The sequence below is a fragment of the Xenopus laevis genome, chromosome 5S, assembly GCF_017654675.1.
Source record: "Xenopus laevis strain J_2021 chromosome 5S, Xenopus_laevis_v10.1, whole genome shotgun sequence".
NCBI classification, from domain to species: domain Eukaryota; kingdom Metazoa; phylum Chordata; class Amphibia; order Anura; family Pipidae; genus Xenopus; species Xenopus laevis.
In genome coordinates this window covers 24,929,628-24,949,088 of record NC_054380.1, presented here as the reverse complement: position 1 = coordinate 24,949,088, position 19,461 = coordinate 24,929,628, and the positions used below count along the sequence as shown (strand labels likewise).

At 42.3% G+C, this 19,461-nt stretch overlaps 1 protein-coding gene across 1 annotated transcript; it reads right to left on the bottom strand.

The window, feature by feature from the left end:
• erlec1.S (endoplasmic reticulum lectin 1 S homeolog) lies at nt 1-18,311 on the bottom strand. Its single transcript, NM_001122883.1, is given in 14 exon segments — nt 1-299; nt 558-633; nt 721-798; nt 3,063-3,187; nt 3,431-3,490; nt 3,876-4,034; nt 4,453-4,579; nt 4,708-4,931; nt 5,974-6,017; nt 6,131-6,191; nt 7,587-7,664; nt 8,114-8,194; nt 8,711-8,815; nt 18,045-18,311. Coding segments are annotated over 14 exon segments (1,443 nt in total). The 5' UTR covers nt 18,198-18,311; the 3' UTR covers nt 1-227.
• Between the last annotated feature and the right edge of the window lie 1,150 nt (nt 18,312-19,461).

The window sequence follows — 19,461 nt, the reverse complement described above, 5'->3', positions numbered from 1 at the left end:
ATTTACAGAATCTTTTCATACCCACGCGGTTTCGTAAAAAGGGCCATTGCAAACATATAAAAAACAAGTGAGAACTTTATAACAGATTGTCCTATTTAAAATGTTTCTGTATTATGCAATATATACACACATACATATAAACAGGATGGCTCATATTCATTCTCTTTTTTTACACTTCTCAGAACCAATTACACAGGCCTGGCAGAACCTTTCACTTCATTTACAAGTCAGTTGGGGATTGAAAGGAGTCCGTTTTCATCTGCTGTATCTAAAATTTTACATATTACCGGAGATTCCACCTGGAACACAATAAGGAAATGGTGACATCAAATCCGGTCCTGTACAAGTGCAATATACACAAGCAGAAGGGATGAAGCCAGTCATACCCAGTAGTTTTTTTTATGTTTTAATATTTATATTTTACATTTATTCTATAATATATATATATATATATATATATTATATATTATATACAGCAGTGTGCTTACCCCGAGAATATATATATATATATATATATATATATTAATATTATATATTATATACAGCAGTGTGCTTACCCCGAGAATGTACTGGCAGGTCTGTGGCTCAAGCATATATACAGTAACAGCATGAGGAGACTCGGACTGTTTGCACCTGTAAATATAACAATAAAGTTGATTAGTAAAGGTAATTGTCACCCACGAGGTAAAGTATACAACTGTCTATACAGTGACTACTTACTTTAATTTCACAACGACTTGTCTTGGCTGCTCGTTAACCTCACATAAATCTCCACCACCATAAAAATGGGAGACTGTTCTAAAAACACAATTATACAAAGATGTTAAAAAAAAACAAAAAAAAACAAACATCCCCCTTCAAATCCTTAAAAAGACCTTTTATATGTGGTGCCACTTACAGAATGCTACAGCACAGAAAGAATAGGAAGGACCCAGCACAGTTGTGCTTCTCAGCTGAGTGAAGGGAATGCGACAGTTTTAGGACAATGACAATTAAAATCCCCATTAGGAGATTAACAATAAAATCCATGCAATTTTATCCTCTTACCGTGGGGTGTTTTGCTTTCACTAATTCAGGCAAACCATCAGACAAACAGAACAGAAATGGTGAACTATTGCGAAAATGCACATTTAATATAAGCTTCCTCATACTGAAATAAGAAGCTTTCTAAATATAATCAAATAGTCTGTACCGTTTATGAAATAATCAAGTTTATGTTCACTATTCCTCTCTCAGCATCGGTTTCTCCTCATTCTCTCTTCATGCAGCAGTTGGGTGTCAGATATTCATTGACAATTACATCCAATATATCTTATAGGAGGCTACTTTTGCCTAGCAGATGCATTAGAGCTCAATCAAATAACTGATTCAGTAAAAAAAAAATCTAACAAAATAACTGCCTTTTGCACAAATTCTGCATGTAGAGAGACATGATGTCTGGTGATTTTAATAGAGTGAGCTCTTATACATCTGCTAGGAAAGGGACCCCCCCATAAGATATATTGGATCATTCATCTGTCAGCCAACTCCTGAATGAAGACAGAATAAAGAGAAACAGATGCGGAGAGAGGGATAGTGAATATAAACTTGATTGTTTCAGAAACGGTACAAACTTTTTAATTGATTGTATTTAGTATAATGAAGCTTGTATGAAATTTTCATTTTCGCAATAGTTTCCCTTTAAGCTATGGAGGACAAAATGCAGAGTCATGTTTAGAGATGTTGGTCCAGTGCCAAGGACAATAGTGACCAAACTGCTGGAATGAATTCTACACTGAAACAGTGGGCATGAAAATGGGTCCCATGGGAAAGTGATCTTAATAGATGGTCAATGCCTCCTGCAAAATACTCCCAGCATCTTACACGCATGAAAACATGGAAGGGCTCATTCATTCATCTCAGGCATGCTTGTGACATGAACACTGAAAACATCAGTACAGTTAGAGGAATTATATTTAAAGGAGAAGGAAAGGTCTTCTAATCAAAAGTTAGGCACCCCCAAGTGATTGCATGTACTTACCTGAAACCACAGGCCAATGCTCCTATCAGCAGAAAACTGCACCGGCGCAGGATTCTTCCAGTGAGCACCACAGAGCAATAGTCTTCCAGCTTCTTCTTTTTTCTCACAGATGCGCATGTGCAGTAGTCCGAAAAGCTGAACTTTAAGGAAGAAGCCGCTATTTCATTCTACTGCGCAAGTGTCTGTCCCAGGAAATTTGAAGATAAAAAAAAAAAAAACAGAAGACGATCGATCTGTGGTGCTCGCTGGAAGAATCCCGGCCTGGTTTCTTCTGATAGGAGCACTGCCCCAGTACTTCATGTAAGTACATGCGATCACTTGGGGGTACCAAAAGTTAGGCACCCCCAAGTGATCACATGTACTTACCTGAAAATACCTTTTCTTCTCCTTTAAGCCATTAATATCCTGTTAATTCTATCCATAACAACTGTGCTTAGTGATGTCATTAGTTATATTAAGTCCTTAGTGATGTAATTTGTGTCAAACATTGTGTAAGAGGGATGGGAAGGAAAGAACAAGGAAAACTGAGAGGCAGAAGGATGTCTCAGAGGGGGAATGGATATCAGGGAGACAACAGAGGGGAAGAAGACAGCAAAGGGCAGGGAACATAAGGGAGTGTTAGAATTCAGCAAAACCCTGCAGGAAAGGGCTATAGATTATAACATATAAAGTGCCTCCTACAGTCATTTAAAAACATTAACAAAAACATGAAGTTAAGTGAACTGTAGAAGCACTTGGTCTCACGATTTGACTGTCACAAAACTAACCTGAGACTAAAGATATAAAGACTATTCTTATCTGTGGGGTTAGAAAGAAAGAAGTGTGTTATCTACTGATATCTACCAATTTATTTTGTGAAAAAAATAAGCCACATTCTAGTGGAAAGCCAAAAACCCTACATTAAGCCATTTCCTATTTAAATGAGTAGCGGGCGAAGGCAGTTTCTGGGAGGTTCAAGGGAGTAATGCCAACTGTGCTGAATTTGTATTCAGTAATGTAATGATAATGTTAGCTGCTACACTAAGTGACATAGGATACTTGCTTCACAGTTTGGACTCCGTCGGCTGTTGACATGTACGCTTTTGCAAGGTTCTTCTTAGCCCAATCAAGGTGCTCTTCAGCCTTCCATGTTCCAACAACCACCGTGGTTTTTCCTGTGTCCTTATCCTACAGGAGACTAATTGATTATTATTCAGTAAGGAGCACACAACCTGCAAGCACATATTTTAAACACTGGAAATTTGCCTTCTGCTTTCATGATGTCACTTTTATAGAAAAGCATTTCTGGTATCAGTACAGCCAATTCCCTTCATTCATCTGAGAGATGCTCTGTAGGCGAGTGTCGTAGGATTATTACATACAATGATAGGACATCTAGTGGACAATCTGTGTAGCTGCAGCATAACCCACCTCATGATACTGATGCACATATTTCCCGTAGCAGAATTCATATTTCCACCAACCAACGCCCTGATAAAGAAAGAAAAGATACATTTAATGTAAACCATGCACAGGCTATTATAAACATATTTATATGGTTATCCCTAAATCTATGGCATGATTGAACAAAGCAGATGAAATGTTTATTCTGGACAAGACAGCAGTCATCCGACAGGATAATATATCAAAATCACCTCCAAGTCCAAAATGGTTGACAGTTCTGATCAAATATCTGCCAAACCACCCAATCAAATTTTTTATCTATCTATCTATCTATCTATCTATCTATCTATCTATCTATCTATCTAGTCATGGAATATGAAGAGTTGGTCAGATATGGTACAAACAGGTGATGACTTTTCGTTTTTGTCTGTCAAAGCAGATTTCGACGCAGAATTCCCAGTGGTTGCCTTACCCCATGAAAACAATAGGAACCGCTAAGAAACTCTTTAATCAGTTGCTCGTCCGTGAGCCTGGAGATGTGAGTAGTTCCCACGGTGACTTGCTGCTGAGATCCCACAGTGACCGGCTTGTGGATGGTGGAGAACTTCTCTTTCAGCAACTGCTGTTCCTCCTGCAATGATTTCATCCAGGCAGCATTAACACTCTTCAAGGGCAAGTAACACCAGATAATAATAATCGTAATAATGGTTACTCTAAGAACATTTATATACAGTCACGTGCAAAAGTAAGTACACTCAGGTATAATAAAGCATTCTGCAGAAAACAAATAGTGTTATAACTTGCACTATTGTGGCTAGTCTATTGGCGATAAATTGGTTTGGTAGCGTTCCGTCCCCTTTAATCACAGATGAAAACCTTTCAAAACAAAATAGTACTGCTGCTATGAAAATGTCTACTGGAAGATTATTATAATAATCTATATAAAGATTTTTCAGTTTGGGCAAATTTGACCCGCGCCACTGCAGAATAATGAAAGACAATTGCTGGTAAAAATCTTCTTACAGCAGAACAGAATACACAATAAGTACCTCCTTGGCTTTCAAAGGAGATTTGATTTCTTCCTGCTGGTGCTCAAGTTTCTCGAGGCTCTGGGGTCGTAGTGGTGACCCTGGCATTGACTGGCAAAATATGTCGTTTATAGGTGACGGTCTAAACCTACATTGGAAACAGAAGAAATATTTACGTTTATGAATGTGCAAAAAAAAAAAAAAAAAGCAAGAAAAAAAAAAAAAAAGCATTAAAACACCCATTTTAAGTCTCCCACTATGTTTGGTAGAACTAACTTGTACTTGGGGTGATTGCACAACAGGGGAGTCAGTATGACAACTTCATATTCGCACGTGGTTATTTCAGCTACAGACAGGATTTCATGTTTTGCCTCCGGATGGCATATATACATGACTGTACTGCTCCGCGCTTGGTTCTGTTTCAGACTGCACGGCGTCCCATTTGTCATCTCTACTGGATAGTATGGTGTCATCTGCCCTTCAATGTTTTTTGTATGAATCTGAATGAAAAAACCCCAAAAATTTTAAAAAGCAGGAAATATTATTCAAATTTTTTTGCAGTGTAAAATATTGGATCTAACGGTCGATGAATATCTGCTGCATGAAGAGAGAATGAAGAGAAACAGATGCTGAGAGAGGAATAGTAAAGATAAACGTGATTATTTCAGAAACAGTACAGAATTTTAAATGGATTGTATTTAGAAAGTTTCTTATTTCATTATGCTGAAGCTTTTATTCAATTTTCATGATAGTTTCCCTTTAACAGCAATTTGTAATGCTAAAATTAAATCCTGAAAGTATTGGCTACTGCATCATTGTTTTGTATATAGTCAGACCAGCAGCACACATAATGGCAAAGCACAGATGAAAACGGCTATCAATTGATATTTCATGTGAAATCACTGAAAAATCATATATTTTATAGGGGGCTCCTTATGCCTAGCAGATGTATTAGAACTCACTCTATTAAAATCACCAGACATCATGTCTCTCTACATGCAGAGTTTGTGCAAAAAGGCAGTTATTTTGTTGGATTATGTTTGTACTGGAATCAGTTATTTGAGTGATCTCTAATACATCTGCTACGAAAGGAAGCCCCCCCTATAACATATATTGGATCATTCATCTGACACTCAACTCCTGCATGAAGAAAATGAAGAGAAACAGCTGCTGAGAGACGGAGAGTGAAGATAAACTTGATTATTTCAGCAACGGCACAGAATTTTTAATTAAAGTGGACCTGTCACCTACACATAAAAAGCTGTATAACAAAACTCGTTTGCAAATTAAACATGGAACACAAATAGTTTTTTTCATTAAAACATCTATACATGTTATAAAGGAGTTTAAATATCTGAGCTGTCAATCAAATATTACCTGCCCCGCCTCTATGCCTGAGGCATAGAGGTGGGGCAGTCAATTACTTAAACTTTCCAAATTGGCTACCCCCACCCCTTCCTGTGAATACCACTTTCCAAATCCTACCTTCAAATAAGAAAGATTTCAGGACATAAAGCAAAGCCTTTACCATTCCTCACTTACATCTTTATGGCCTTCTGTTCTCTCTTTGTCTTCCTGGTTTTCTCCTACGACACAGTTGGATACAAAAGAACAAAAACTTTATTTATGATGGGATTGTATTAGTGTATTTCACAACTCTAAAAAGGAGTGCAAGTCACTACTGAGAAAAATGGCAAACCTGCTTCTGATGGGCTCTTTTTAACAGTCTTTCCCAGATAATACTCTTGAATATTTAATTTCTTAAAAAAAAAAGAAAAAATTTCAATGCATTAATTTCTACAGAAGTGTGTCTTTGGTATACAGGCTAATGGATACAGGCTTCAGTTTGCCCCAGATCACCAGAAATAAGGTCGTGATTGAAAATGTACACAAAACCCTTGTTCATATTTCTACATACGTTAAAGGGGTGGCTAATAACATGCTAATAACATTAATAATAATAACATGCAATAAATGGGACTGTTCTCTGAAACGTTTCATAGCCTTACACTGTAATTGGCTGTACATTGTTTTTTAAACAATGACTGCCTGAAAAAGCTCGGGTAAAGCTCATTTAAACATTAAAGGAGACACAGCATATAAAAAATGGCCAGTGCATTTTACACTTATAAATATAGAAGGAAAGTTTTCTGGTTACTTTATTGAAAATGTCTGCAAAATCCCTACTAGTTCCACTTGCTGCCCGCTGAATTTTCTGGCTGTGCAGGCGAGCCGGCGGCACTCAGTACCATAGGATTAGAACCAATCAGCAGCTAGGCTGACCCGATAGGGAACTGAAGTCTGTCTTTGCTTGTGTGACTGCAGGGCTGTGATTGGCTGTCCCCCTCCTAGCTTCATCATACTGTAATAAGAAACTTCCTAAATACAATCAATTAAATATTCTGCATGGTTTCTGAAATAATCAAGTTTAGGTTCACTATTCCTCTCTCAGCATCGGTTTCTCTTCATTCTCTCGTCATGCAGGAGTTGGGTGTCAGATATTCATTGACAGTTAGATCCAATATATCTTATGGGGGGTTTCCTTTCCTTGCAGATGTATTAAAGCTCACTCAAATAACTGATTGCAGTACAAACAAATAACTGCCTTCTGCTCAAATCCTGCATGCAGGGAGACATGATGCCTGGTTATTTTAATAGAGTGAGCTCTAATCTTCTAGGCAAAAGGAGCCCCCTTTTCGATATACTGGATCTAACTGTCATTGAATATCTGACAACCAACTACTGCATGAAAAGAAACAGATGCTGAGGGAGGGCTAGTGAACACAAACTTGATTATTTCACAAATGGTACAGAATTTTTAATTGATTATATTTAGAAAACTTATTTCAGGTTGCTGAAGCTTATATTAAATTTCATTTTCACAATAGTTCCCCTTTAAAGATAGTATTCATTTTAGCCCAATGTGAAGCCAACACCATATATTATTCATAATCATCTACAAAATTAGGGATTTTTTGTTTTGTTTATTCTATATGTCTCCTTTAAATAAATTGAATAGGATTGTTTTCCAAGAAAGAGAAAGAAAGATAATTTACACATCTCTAGTGTCAGTATATGTATTTGTTATTATTCTGTTGTTTTTTAAGGGATGGAAAAGAGGTGGTAATAGAGGATGTTTGTATGAGGCCAAGCACCTGCCCAGCTTCTTTCTCTTCATGGTACTGCCGGATATACTTCCCATGGCACACCTCATATGTCCAGTATGATTCAATCTAAAATTAAAAGAAAGATTTGTCAGTTTATGGTAAAGTGCTACGCAATATGTTGGCGCTATATAAATACATGTTAATAATAAAGTGCAACCATTCCCAAACTGGGATGCCTGTACTCTCCCCATTAATACCAAACAATTACATAAACATATCTTAAAATGTCTGACTATTGCTATTGCCTTCTGCTTCTTGCCAAGTCCTGGAACTGAATTATAACAAAGTGATTAGAATTTTCAGGAATTATTTTAATTAAAAATATATTTAGTCTTGATTGCCAGGCCTAGAGAACTTCAGTGCTCCGTGTATAGAGAGAGAAACAGGTTTACATGCTCATTCATGCCTGCTGTGCTTCCCACCATCCTTCGGGAGACCCAACGCCGATTATTTTGATGACCTTCTCCAGCTACAAAGTTAAAAACAACCAAAAAAAATAAACCAAATAATTGTACCCTGTATGAGCAGCTGCTTAGTTTAAAGAGTGGATCCAATAGTTCACCTGGGCTAGGCCCCTTGTATTCACGATCTTCTTCCTGGAAAAAGAAATGGACATGTCCTGGATTCATGGTCATCTTCCCTGAACAATATTCTAGCATAGTATTCGAACAGTTCAAAAAGTTCTTGATTGATAGGAGCTCATTCAGTTGCGCTTATTATTTTATATATACACATATATAAATATAGATGGTTCATAAACACTTTCCAGATACTTCCAGATATAAATATATTTGTATTTACTTTTTTCCAAACCCCCCCCCCTTAGGCTCACAGAGTGATTCAACAGCTCCCTGCCTTGTTCCATTGCAAAGCGATGGATTCTAGGACTTGAAATCTCTCTGCTTTCCAGAGAATCTGTCCACCGCCCACTAAGGAAAAGCAGAGGGACATTTATCGCTTCACAATAGTTGCAGAGATTTTGAATCACTCTGTGAGCCTAGGGGAGGGGTGGGCTGGGAAACTAGTCAACCCAGCACAAGCAAATTAAAATCGGATGGTTTCCTTTTTTATTCATAAATACGTTTAATATAAGCGATATCAGGTTACAGTACCTCATTCCCATTAGCCATTAGAGGAAGCATACACTTGTATGTTTCTTGGTCAGCAGTGGTCATGATGATGTAGTTCTCCTCTTTGTAGGGTATCCCTGCTGTTGGCTGAGAAAAGACAAAAAGCAAAAAAAAAAAATGGAATAAGTGTATATCTTACATTATGGGGCAGATTTATCAAAGGTCGAATTTTGAAGTTATGAGAATTTTTTTTTTTAACTCTAACAAATTCAAATGTACTCACAACTCGAACGGGATGTTGTTTATGAAAAAATGTGAACGTCTAATATTTGATCAAATACGAAACACTCGAAATTTTTAATCGAATTTGAATTGATTTTTCCTCCAATAAAATACTCGGAAGGCAAATAACATCTTCAAATAGTTCAACGGACCTTTGTCACTGACTTGTTCATGAACTCGGCAGGTTTTAGGTGGCGAATATTCAAATTAGAACTGCGGTGACCGTGGTTAAGATTGCAATTGCAATTACACTATATAAATTATTTGAATCTTGTATGCTTCAGTCTGGTATTTCATAATTATAGCAAGCAGGCAGGAGCCATTTTGTGGACACTGTTATTAAGACAAGTCTTGTATCATCTCAGAATCTTGTTTGTGCACCAGAATAGTGGACCAGATGTCTATCCCCATTGACTGGTTACACAATAAAATGGTGAAGAGAACGGGGGAATGTGGGGAGAGCAGTGACATCTAGGAAGTGCTGAATGGAAAGTGAAAGTAATTGTCTGCCCCACCTCTATGCCTAAGGCATAGAGGAAGGGCAAAAAAGTTTGATTGACAGCTGCTATTTTTAACAATTGTTTTTTTATTGCATTTTTGCACACAGCAGTATTCATGTAATAATAAAACTTGAAACAATGAATGCAGTTTGAGTCCATTATTTACCATACCTTTTGCATACACTGAAGTATAACGGCATTAAAACATGAGTATATGGGGGCGTGGCCTGAGGCTAGATGTGATCAGACGTACATTGCGCAGCTCTTCTCCCTGAGCCCTTATTATTCTGAGTTGGGCACCCTATTTGATTCTTACAACGGCTCTGGAAGACGGACACGGGCACCCTTTACCCCAGAGACTACTAATGGGGCAAAATAAAGCCCAGAAACGAGCCTCTGTGGCAGCAGGGAAGCTGGGGAAATTTGCCCGCGAGGAGAGGCAAGATGGCGCCGACACTCCACCGAGCGCTCCCTCCTCACCCACCCCACCGGCAGAGGACGAAACAACCCTGCTTGACATCCTGCGGGAGATCAGGGCATCAACAGAGGCGAGTGCCACGCTGATCAATACTAAGACGGATGAGATCAAGCTGGATCTGTCTATAATTCGACAGGATTTACAGAAACTGCGAGAGAGGACGACGGAGGCCGAAAGGCGGATCGGCGCGCTGGAAGACACATGCGGCCCGTTGCCGGAGCAGCTGCGAGAGGTCCAGAGGCATGCCCATAGTAACACCGCTAAGGCAGATGACCTCGAAAATCGCCTCCGCCGCAACAACCTCCGATTCGTGGGCTTCGCTGAGAAGGTAGAAGGGGCCAAGCCTGAGGCCTTTGTTGAAACCTGGCTGGCGGAAGTGTTTGGGCGCGAGCAACTGTCCACCGCTTTCGCAGTGGAGAGGGCCCACAGAGTCCCGACGCGACAGGCCCCCCCAGGAGCTCCACCAAGACCCCTTATAGCGAGGCTTCTGAACGCCAAGGACCGTGACACCATCCTCTCACTGGCCCGGGGCAGAGAGTCCATTCGGTTCCAGTCGGCGAATATCTCCATCTACGCAGACTATTCAGCGGAGGTCCAACGGCAAAGGGCGAAGTTTCTGGACGTCAAGAGACGGATGAGAGCGGCCAAGATGATTTATGCAATGCTTTTTCCCGCACGCTTGAGGGTTACGGTCAACGGCTCCTCGCAATTTTTTACCACCCCGAAGGAAGCTGACCAGTGGCTGGATTCCATCAACATACCGCCTCTTTAACCGGGCTGGCAGTCCCATGGTTGGCAAGTACTTATATCTGTTATTTACTTCGAGGCAGCTATGTTGTAGGCCGCAAAGTTATATTATTCTTTTTTCGCCTGGGGTGCCGTTGGGCGCTAAGCCCGGGAAACCTCTAACCATGACAAGTACTATTATCTGACGTGAAATTTTGTTTTTCCGCTGAAAGCCAGTTTACCTACGCATACCACATCTTTTTACTCCCCAGCTCCAGTAGTGGTGCCCAGCTATGCTATGCCACGTATGATATTCTATCCTAGCTCGGGAGAGCAATGTGGCGCAATTGTTTGACATTCTTTGATTCCCTTATTTTTTCATTTTTTTTGTCAGTTCTGATCACGGTCCGCGTTTGGACTAAGTGTTAGTGCCATTTCCATAAACATGATGTTTGGGTGTAATTCTACCCCCAGTTGGGGTCGGGGTGGAAGGGGAGGTGGGCTGGTTGGGAAACATAGGGAATCTATGTATGTTACTGTTGACTGCAGATATGTCGATACTGTATGCTCAGTCTTGTTATGTTTTGCTCAGATTGGTGGAGTAAACCCTGCCAGCAGTGGGAGGGAATACACAGACAACAGCACCTTCCCCAAAGTAAAATGGCGATTTATGTAACAAGCTGGAATGTGCGGGGACTCAATTGTCCCATTAAGCGCAGGCTCGTAATGGACTTCCTAAAGGCCCACAATACATCCATTGCCTTTCTGCAAGAAACCCATCTCACGGGGACCAAGGGTAGGGCTCTTAAGAGACCCTGGGTTGGCTGGCTGTACCATGCTCCCTACACTACTCACTCATCCGGGGTGACGATTCTGGTTAACAAGTCGGTTCCATTCAGATTTGGGTCCATCAAAACGGATGGGAAAGGTAGATTTATTTTCTTGCACTGCTTCATCTATGCCTGTGAAATGCTCCTAATCAATATTTACATCCCTCCCCCCTTCGACGTTGAGGTGCTACAGATCCTGGCTGTCCACTTAACTAAATTCCCGCATGCAATGGTCCTGGTTGCGGGAGACTTTAATGAAGTACTAACCCCAGCTATAGACAGGGTAAGCAGAAGTGTAAGACCCCCCCCGCAGCAGGCTTGATTGACCATTCTTGCTAGAACAATGTCCTCCCTCTCCCTACATGACCCCTGGAGATCAGCTAACCCACACACCCCTCAATTCTCATGCTTCACGTCTTCGCACTCTGCTCTCTCTAGGATTGACCTGGCCTTTATTAACGACTCTTTAACACCATACACGGGTCGAGTTCAATATTTGCCTAGGGGGATCTCTGATCATGCACCCCTCAGGGTCCAATTGATTCTCCCTTACAAATTGGAACGCCCAAGACCCTCTATCAACCCTATTTGGCTTAATATCCTGGACAATAGGGCATCGTTAGATGGAGCCATTACAGATTTTGTTCAGACTAACCTAACCCCCAACGTGATCCTCCCCTTTTGGGATGCCCTAAAAATATATATACGTAACACAATCTCGGCAGAAATTGTTGCTTATAAAAAGCAGGCATTGGCTGCACAACAAGAATTGGAAGACCAAGCATTGCGGTTGGACTCGCAGGCGGCCTCTGACCCATCCCCTGAAAATTTGCAGCTGTTGCGCGAAATACAAGAGAAATATCTGCAGTGCCTGCGACTAAATGCACTAAGGAAACAGAGTTTCTCAAAAGTGAACATCTTTGAACATGGGGAGGCACCGGGCCGCCTGTTAGCCCTAATTGCAAAAGCTCATAATTCTCCCCCCTCCATTCCTGCGCTAAAAGACCCAGCAGGAGTGCTCCAAACAGAGCCTGACAAAATTAAAGAGCTACTAGTGAACTTTTATAGTGACCTATACGCCTCTAAAACCCAGGGCTCAACCCAAGATATCGATAATTTTCTCAATCCTTTGGGACTTCCTACGCTGCAGGACGACTTTAGAGACTTTTTGGACTCTGAGATCACTATCCAGGAACTTCAAGAAGCCATCGCTTCTTTTCCCCTGGGTAAGGCAGCGGGGTCAGACGGCATTCCGATTGAGATGTATAAGAGGCACTCTGACACACTAGCTCCCCTGCTTTTGCGTCTATATGAAGAGGCGCTAACTACTGGCTTTTTCCCCCCCTCGCTTTATGAAGCAGCAATTATTCTCTTACCTAAACAGGGAAAAGACCCCCAGCTCTGTGAATCCTTTAGGCCTATTTCACTGTTAACCGCGGATGTCAAAATTTATGCCAAAGTTCTAGCCAGGAGATTGGGGAGGGTCATCACTTCTCTAATCAACCCTGACCAGGTAGGGTTCATTCCCAACAAGACCACTGCTTTAAACACACGTCGTTTATTCCTAAATTTACAAGCCCCACATGTAAACACAGGCAATAGGGCAATTGCGGCCCTTGATATAGCTAAAGCTTTCGACACGGTGGAGTGGCCTTACCTGTGGCATGTCATGGCCAAGATGGGATTTGGTACCAGGTTCATAAATATGGCCAAGCTGCTTTACAGGTACCCCAAGGCAATGTTGCGAATCAACTCTCTTAGTACAAAAGTCTTTGCCCTGGGAAGGGGCACGAGGCAGGGGTGCCCACTGTCTCCCTTGTTATTTGCCCTAGCGATTGAACCCTTTGCACAAGCTGTCAGAATTAACCCAGACATCAAGGGGCTGCAACTGGCGGGCCACTGTGAGAAAATTCAGCTCTATGCCGATGACACCTTGGTATACTTGGGGGACAGTGGTGCATCCCTTGCAGCACTGACAATCCTGACTACTTCCTTTGGGGCCATATCAGGCCTACAAACCAACACCTCTAAATCTAACCTGTTTCTATTAGATGATATGGGGCAGAATCAACCCACACAGCGCCCCTCCCTTCAGTTGACTAAGTGCTTCACCTACCTGGGTGTCCAGATCTCCTTGCCCCTTTCCCATTATATCACTTTGAACTTAGACCCACTGGTTCCTTGGATGCAAAACAAATGTAAAAATTGGGGGGCCCTGCCAATCGGCCCGGCCGGGAGGATCCACCTGATCAAAATGTTTATTCTCCCTAAACTGCTATACATTCTGTGGCACTCTCCAGTGCGTGTTCCTAAAAAATGGTTTGCTGAAGTCAACTCATTGCTGGGTAGGTTTGTGTGGGGTTCTTCTAGGGCCAGGCTCAAGTTGTCTACTTTGATGAGGGGCAGGGAAGATGGAGGGATGGCTCTTCCCGACCTGTTCCTCTATTACCTAGCTGCACAATTATCCCACATAGCCCCAATGATTCATGAGGAGTTGTCCCCCCCTTTGTTTCACTTATGGGAGGCGGTGGCAGGAACCAAGGGCTCGCCATGGCGTGCACTACTGGTTAAAAAGCCTGGGGTCTCTGCCTCTGAGTTGGTCCTACATCATTCTGGGCTGCTTTCGCAAGCACACAAGATTGTAAGCTTTGCCGACCTCCTCCCCCAGACTCCTATATGGGGCAATGCGGTATTTCCGTACCTGTATCCCCATACTCCCCCGAAAATATGGGAGTCCCTGTCCATTGCCTCTCTGGAGGATGTGTGGGAGGGTGGCCGAATTATCCCAGTACGAACCCTCCAAGATACTAGGCAACTGCCCTCATCGCAATGGTTTACCCACCATACACTTAGGATGGCCCTAAAAAAACAATGTGCAACGAAGCTCATTACGATGGGCAACTCACCTCTAATAGATGCACTACTTACTATTAAGCAAAAGGGCATGATATCTACTCTATATAAGAAACTCCACAAACCAATATACCAAGACTCAGAGGTACCGGCCAGGGTGAGATGGGAGGATGAGGCCGGGGCTATATCAGATGAGCAATGGGCTGAAACTTTGAGGACTCCACTGATGGTCTCCTTATCCCAAAGACACAGGATGGTTCAATTGTACTTCATTCATAGGGCCTACTATACCACAAGCAGGTTGTTTAAGATGAAGCTGGTCCCGTCTCCTTTGTGTGTTCGTTGTGGGACAGAGGAGGCTACCCTGATTCACACTATTTGGGAGTGTGCAGCACTTCAACACTATTGGCAGGAGGTGGCGGGTTGGTTAACGAAAGCCATCCCCGGATGGGGGGGCTTAGGTATGAGAACCTGTCTTTTGTATTTAGACTTGGATGACAATTTGGACAAATTTACCAAAACTTTTATAATAAAAGCCTTATTCCAGGCCCGAAAGGTGATAACCCTGCACTGGAAAGACCCCGCTCCACCAACTGTTAGTGAATGGCAAAAAGCTATGGATCAGGTGGCTGCAATGGAAAGAGCTGCACTAGAAAGGAAAGGTCAGCTACTTAAATTTATGCAAATCTGGCGTCTGTGGGAGGGTAACTTGGATGTAGAGGGTTATTAAACTCTATAGGATGTGTGTCTATCACTAAGCAATAAGGTTATATATACTGTATTCTTGTCATTCCCTCTATGCATAAGTGTCTGTAAAACTGTTGACTTTCACCATGTTTGTATGCTTTACTTATCAATAAAAACCTTTTCTGAGCAAAAAAAAAAAAAACATGAGTATATGGAACGTAATAAAAAGTTAATAAAAGTTTTCACTTATAACATCAATGTATGGGACACAGTGGCTGCATTTCTGTCCCTGTTCTGTGTGCCCCGCCAGAAAGCCATAACACTAACCATACAGTAGTAATGGAACTCCGCAGGTTTATAGACCCTCTAGCCACAACACTAACCAAACATTAGCAATGGAACTCCTCAGGTTAATAGACTCTCTAGCCATAACACTAACCAAACATTAACAAAGGAACTCCTCAGGTTAATGGACTCTCTAGCCACAACACTAACCATTCATCAGCAACGGAACTCTTCAGGTTTATAGTCTCTCTAGCCACAACACTAACCAGACATTAGCGAATGGAACTCCTCAGGTTAATGGACTCTCTAGCCATAACACTAACCATTCATTAGCAACAGAACTCCTTAGGTTAATGGACTCTCCAAGCTTCACTGACTTGCAGCAACAGTTATTGCTTTAACTCCGAAACAGGATCAGTCCCTTGAGTTGAGTCAATGCCATAGGAAGGGGATACTGAATGCTGAAAGCAATATTTGCTCAGTAGAACTTGGGTGAGAGATCCATTCCCTAGTGCTGCAATAGCAGGGGGTTTATATCAAAGCTACCAATATAGGTACAGAAGGCTCTAACAGAGTTTACAATAGCTGGCAACTCTCTGAGCTTAATGGACAGGACTCCCATAGAAAAGCTGGCATGTTGGAAATGCTGGGACTGTAACAAATCCTTTCCAGCGTCTCTACCCCACACTATTTTTTTTCCTTTTCTAAGTGACTCTGAACTCACACGACACTATTTCTGTTGTCAGCTGCCGTGTCCTGGACACACCCCGTGACCACATCTTCCACATCAGAGTCACCTCCCCTGTCCCAATTTCCATATGACAATTTCCTGCAACTACTGCCCCACTGACTGGCAACAGCATTGATACAACAGATGACAGTTGTGCCAGTGACACACCATGGCTGCTTGCACTGGGAGCTCCCTCTCGGTGTGGGTAGTGTAGAGCTGGCGGGGGGCATTTTTATTTTTTAAAAAATTTACTGTTATCCCAAACCTGTATGTGGGCTCTATTAGCATTTCTACCCAACAGGTGCCCTTTAATGCCACTATTACAAGCCTGATCATTTGTGCTGGGCATGCAAATATCATAGAGCTGCCATTCCACACCATGACTTAAAGATCCGACACCGTCACTGCTATTCTCTGCTCCAGACATGTTATACTGGGGGTTCAAGCTCTTCTCTATCATCTGTTATATATATCTGTCATCTGTTGTATCAATGGCATCTCTATTTATAAATGGAGCTAAAATGTACAGACGTGTGTATTCCTTAAAGAAGAAACAAACCCCTTATTAATAAAAACCCTACCCCCCCTCACCCCAGTCTAGTTGCTACCCCAGGCAAATGCCCCCAGCAGGACCGCCATCAGAAATCGCAGGGCCCCATACGACAAAATTTCCTGGGCCCCCTGGGCTGCACCCACCGCAAGCCCCACCTACAGGTCCACCCACCCCACAGGTCCGCCCCACCACACAAAAAAATTTTTTTGGTGGCTAGGGTTCCCACATGTTAAAAAGATATTGGTGGTCAGGGCCCACCATAAAAAAACATTTGTGGCCAGGGCCACTCCATTATAAAATATTGATGGCTAGGACCCACATGAGAAAAAAAGATTGGTGGCCAGGGCCCCCCCCCACATTATAAGAAAATTGGTGGGAAGGGCCCCTTAAACGTCCATGCCTTCCCAAAGTCAGCAGCTCTCAGAAAGATGGGGGCCCGGCTAATCAAGTAAGTGTGGCGTGGCCGGGCCCCCCTTAACCGCGGGCCCCCTACAACTCTCCCCCCTGTCCCCCCCTGATGGCTGCCCTGGCCCCCAGGGATCGGAGTTCACAGCAGCCATCTTCCGGTGCTTCGGCAATTTCCGTCCATTTTGGCGCATTCACAGTTGTCGCAAACCAGGAAACTGCTCCAACTGTGAATGCGCCGCTCCCATTCTCAGATTACCGAAGACCCAGAAGATGGCTGCCGTGAGCCTGTGAACTCTGAATCTGCAATGAGGGGTAAGTAAAAAGTTAGGGGCATTTGCCCGGGGTAGCAGTTAGGCTGGGGAGGGATCTATGTGGGGTGGGTTTTTTTTAATAAATGGTTTGTTTCTCCTTTAATACACTCACATGCACAGCTATTTTCTCTCTACTACTCACCTGCTGCTCTTCCACTTATCTCGGACACCCCGTTATCCTATGCACAAATACCTTATCACACCCGGGTTCTTTACCTTTAAATTAACTTTTAGTATGATATATAGAGAGTGATATTCTGAGATAATCTGTAAATGGATTTCATTTGATGTTATTTGTGGTTTTTGACTTCTTTAGCTTTTTATTCAGCAGCTCTCCAGTTTGTAATTTCAGCCATCTGGTTGCTAGGGTCCAAATTCCCCTAGCAACCATGCACTGATTTGTATAAGAGACTGGAATATGAATAGGAGAGGCCTGGATAGAAAGATGAGGAATAAAAAGTAGCAATAACAATACATTTGCAGCCTTACAGGATATTTGTTTTTAGATGGGGTCAGTGACACCCATTTGAAAGCTGGAAAGAGTCAAAAGGCAATTAGTTTAGAAACGATATAAAATAAAACAAAGAAGACCAGTTGAAAAGTTGCTCAGAACTGGCAATTCTATAAGAGACTAACAGTGAAGTTCCCGATGCTCTTGGAGCCTGCGCTTTCCTTGAAACTGTCACTTCCCCCGGTGCTGACAGGAGCCCACAGTCCAAGTGCTGCCACTCACCAGCGTGAAGTCCGGCCCGGGCCACTTGAGCCGGAAAGGGATGTCATCGCTGAGGCCCGGGAGCGTTCTGCCTCCAAAGGAAGAAGGGAACACGCCGCATAAGACCACGAGCAGCGAGGCACCGGCACACGGGAACCTGTCGCTCCTGCGCATTCTCTCCGAGGCACAGAGAAACAGCCCGATGTTTGGCACAAGTCTCGTCAGCCAATCATGGAGCTGCGACGCGCTGCACCACAGGCGCGCCACGTCTCTTCCGGGAGTAGTGAAGCCGGCTAGGGCTGCAACAGATCAGCACTTCCGGGATGTAGCCTGCCAGTGACCTTTTTTTTTAATTGTACATAAACTTTATTGTTCATAACAAGCCTTATGAGCTAGTCGGGGCATCAGCATATGAGCATTATGGCTAGGGACAGTGTTATGTAATAGTTCTGATTAGAGAACACTGTGAGACATAAGACTTTTACTGTTAAGGGGTTGACTCTAGACTTAGAGAGAAATAGATGCAGGAAGCTTGTCAGGGCTGATAAGTGTGGTAAATAATTATTTATTATCCCCTCAAGTATAAGCTGAAACAAACTATTGTACATTAGAGTTGCCCTGTCCATTTTGGGCCCTCCCATTCTGTTATGTCTCCAGATAATGGAACAATTAGAATTGTCAGCCCCCACACATTTTCACCTCGCCAAATCTGGCCTTCGTTGTAAAAAGTTTGGACACCACTGAGGTAGTGGCTTCAGGTCATTCTTACGTCAGCACTTCTGCCATTACATTGGTAAAGTTGTCTCTCCAGTTAGGGTTTCCCAGCTGCCCCAGTCATGTGACTAGTGCCTGCACTTTAGGATGGAATTATTTTCTGGCAAGCTGTTATTTCAGTCTCAGTGGGACTTGGCTTTTCCTATTAAGTGCTGTTCTTATATCTTCCAGGCAGCTATTATCTTGTGTTAGGGAGCTGCTATCTCGTTACCTTCCCATTGTTATGTTGTTAGGCTGCTGGGGGGGGGGGTGATATCACTCCAACTTGCATTACAGCAGTAAAGAGTGATTGAAGTTTATCAGAGCACAAGTCACATGACTGGAGGTAGCTGGGAAATTAACAATATGTCTAGCCTCATGTCAGATTTCAAAATTGAACATAACAAAATCTGTTTGTTCTTTTGAAAAATGGATTTCAGTGCAGAATTCTGCTGGAGCAGCACTATTAACTGATGCATTTTGAGAAAAAAAACATGTTTTCCCATGACAGTATCCCTTTAATGTATTATAATTACAGAAAAAGCAAATCAATCAAAAATAAGAATGTTTGTTTTCTAAATTAGCATTGCTGTATTTCAGAGCTTTCTGGATAATTGATTTCTGTATAGTAGATCTCATACCTTTAAAGGATTGGATTTACTCATCAAGCAGAATATAGCTAGAG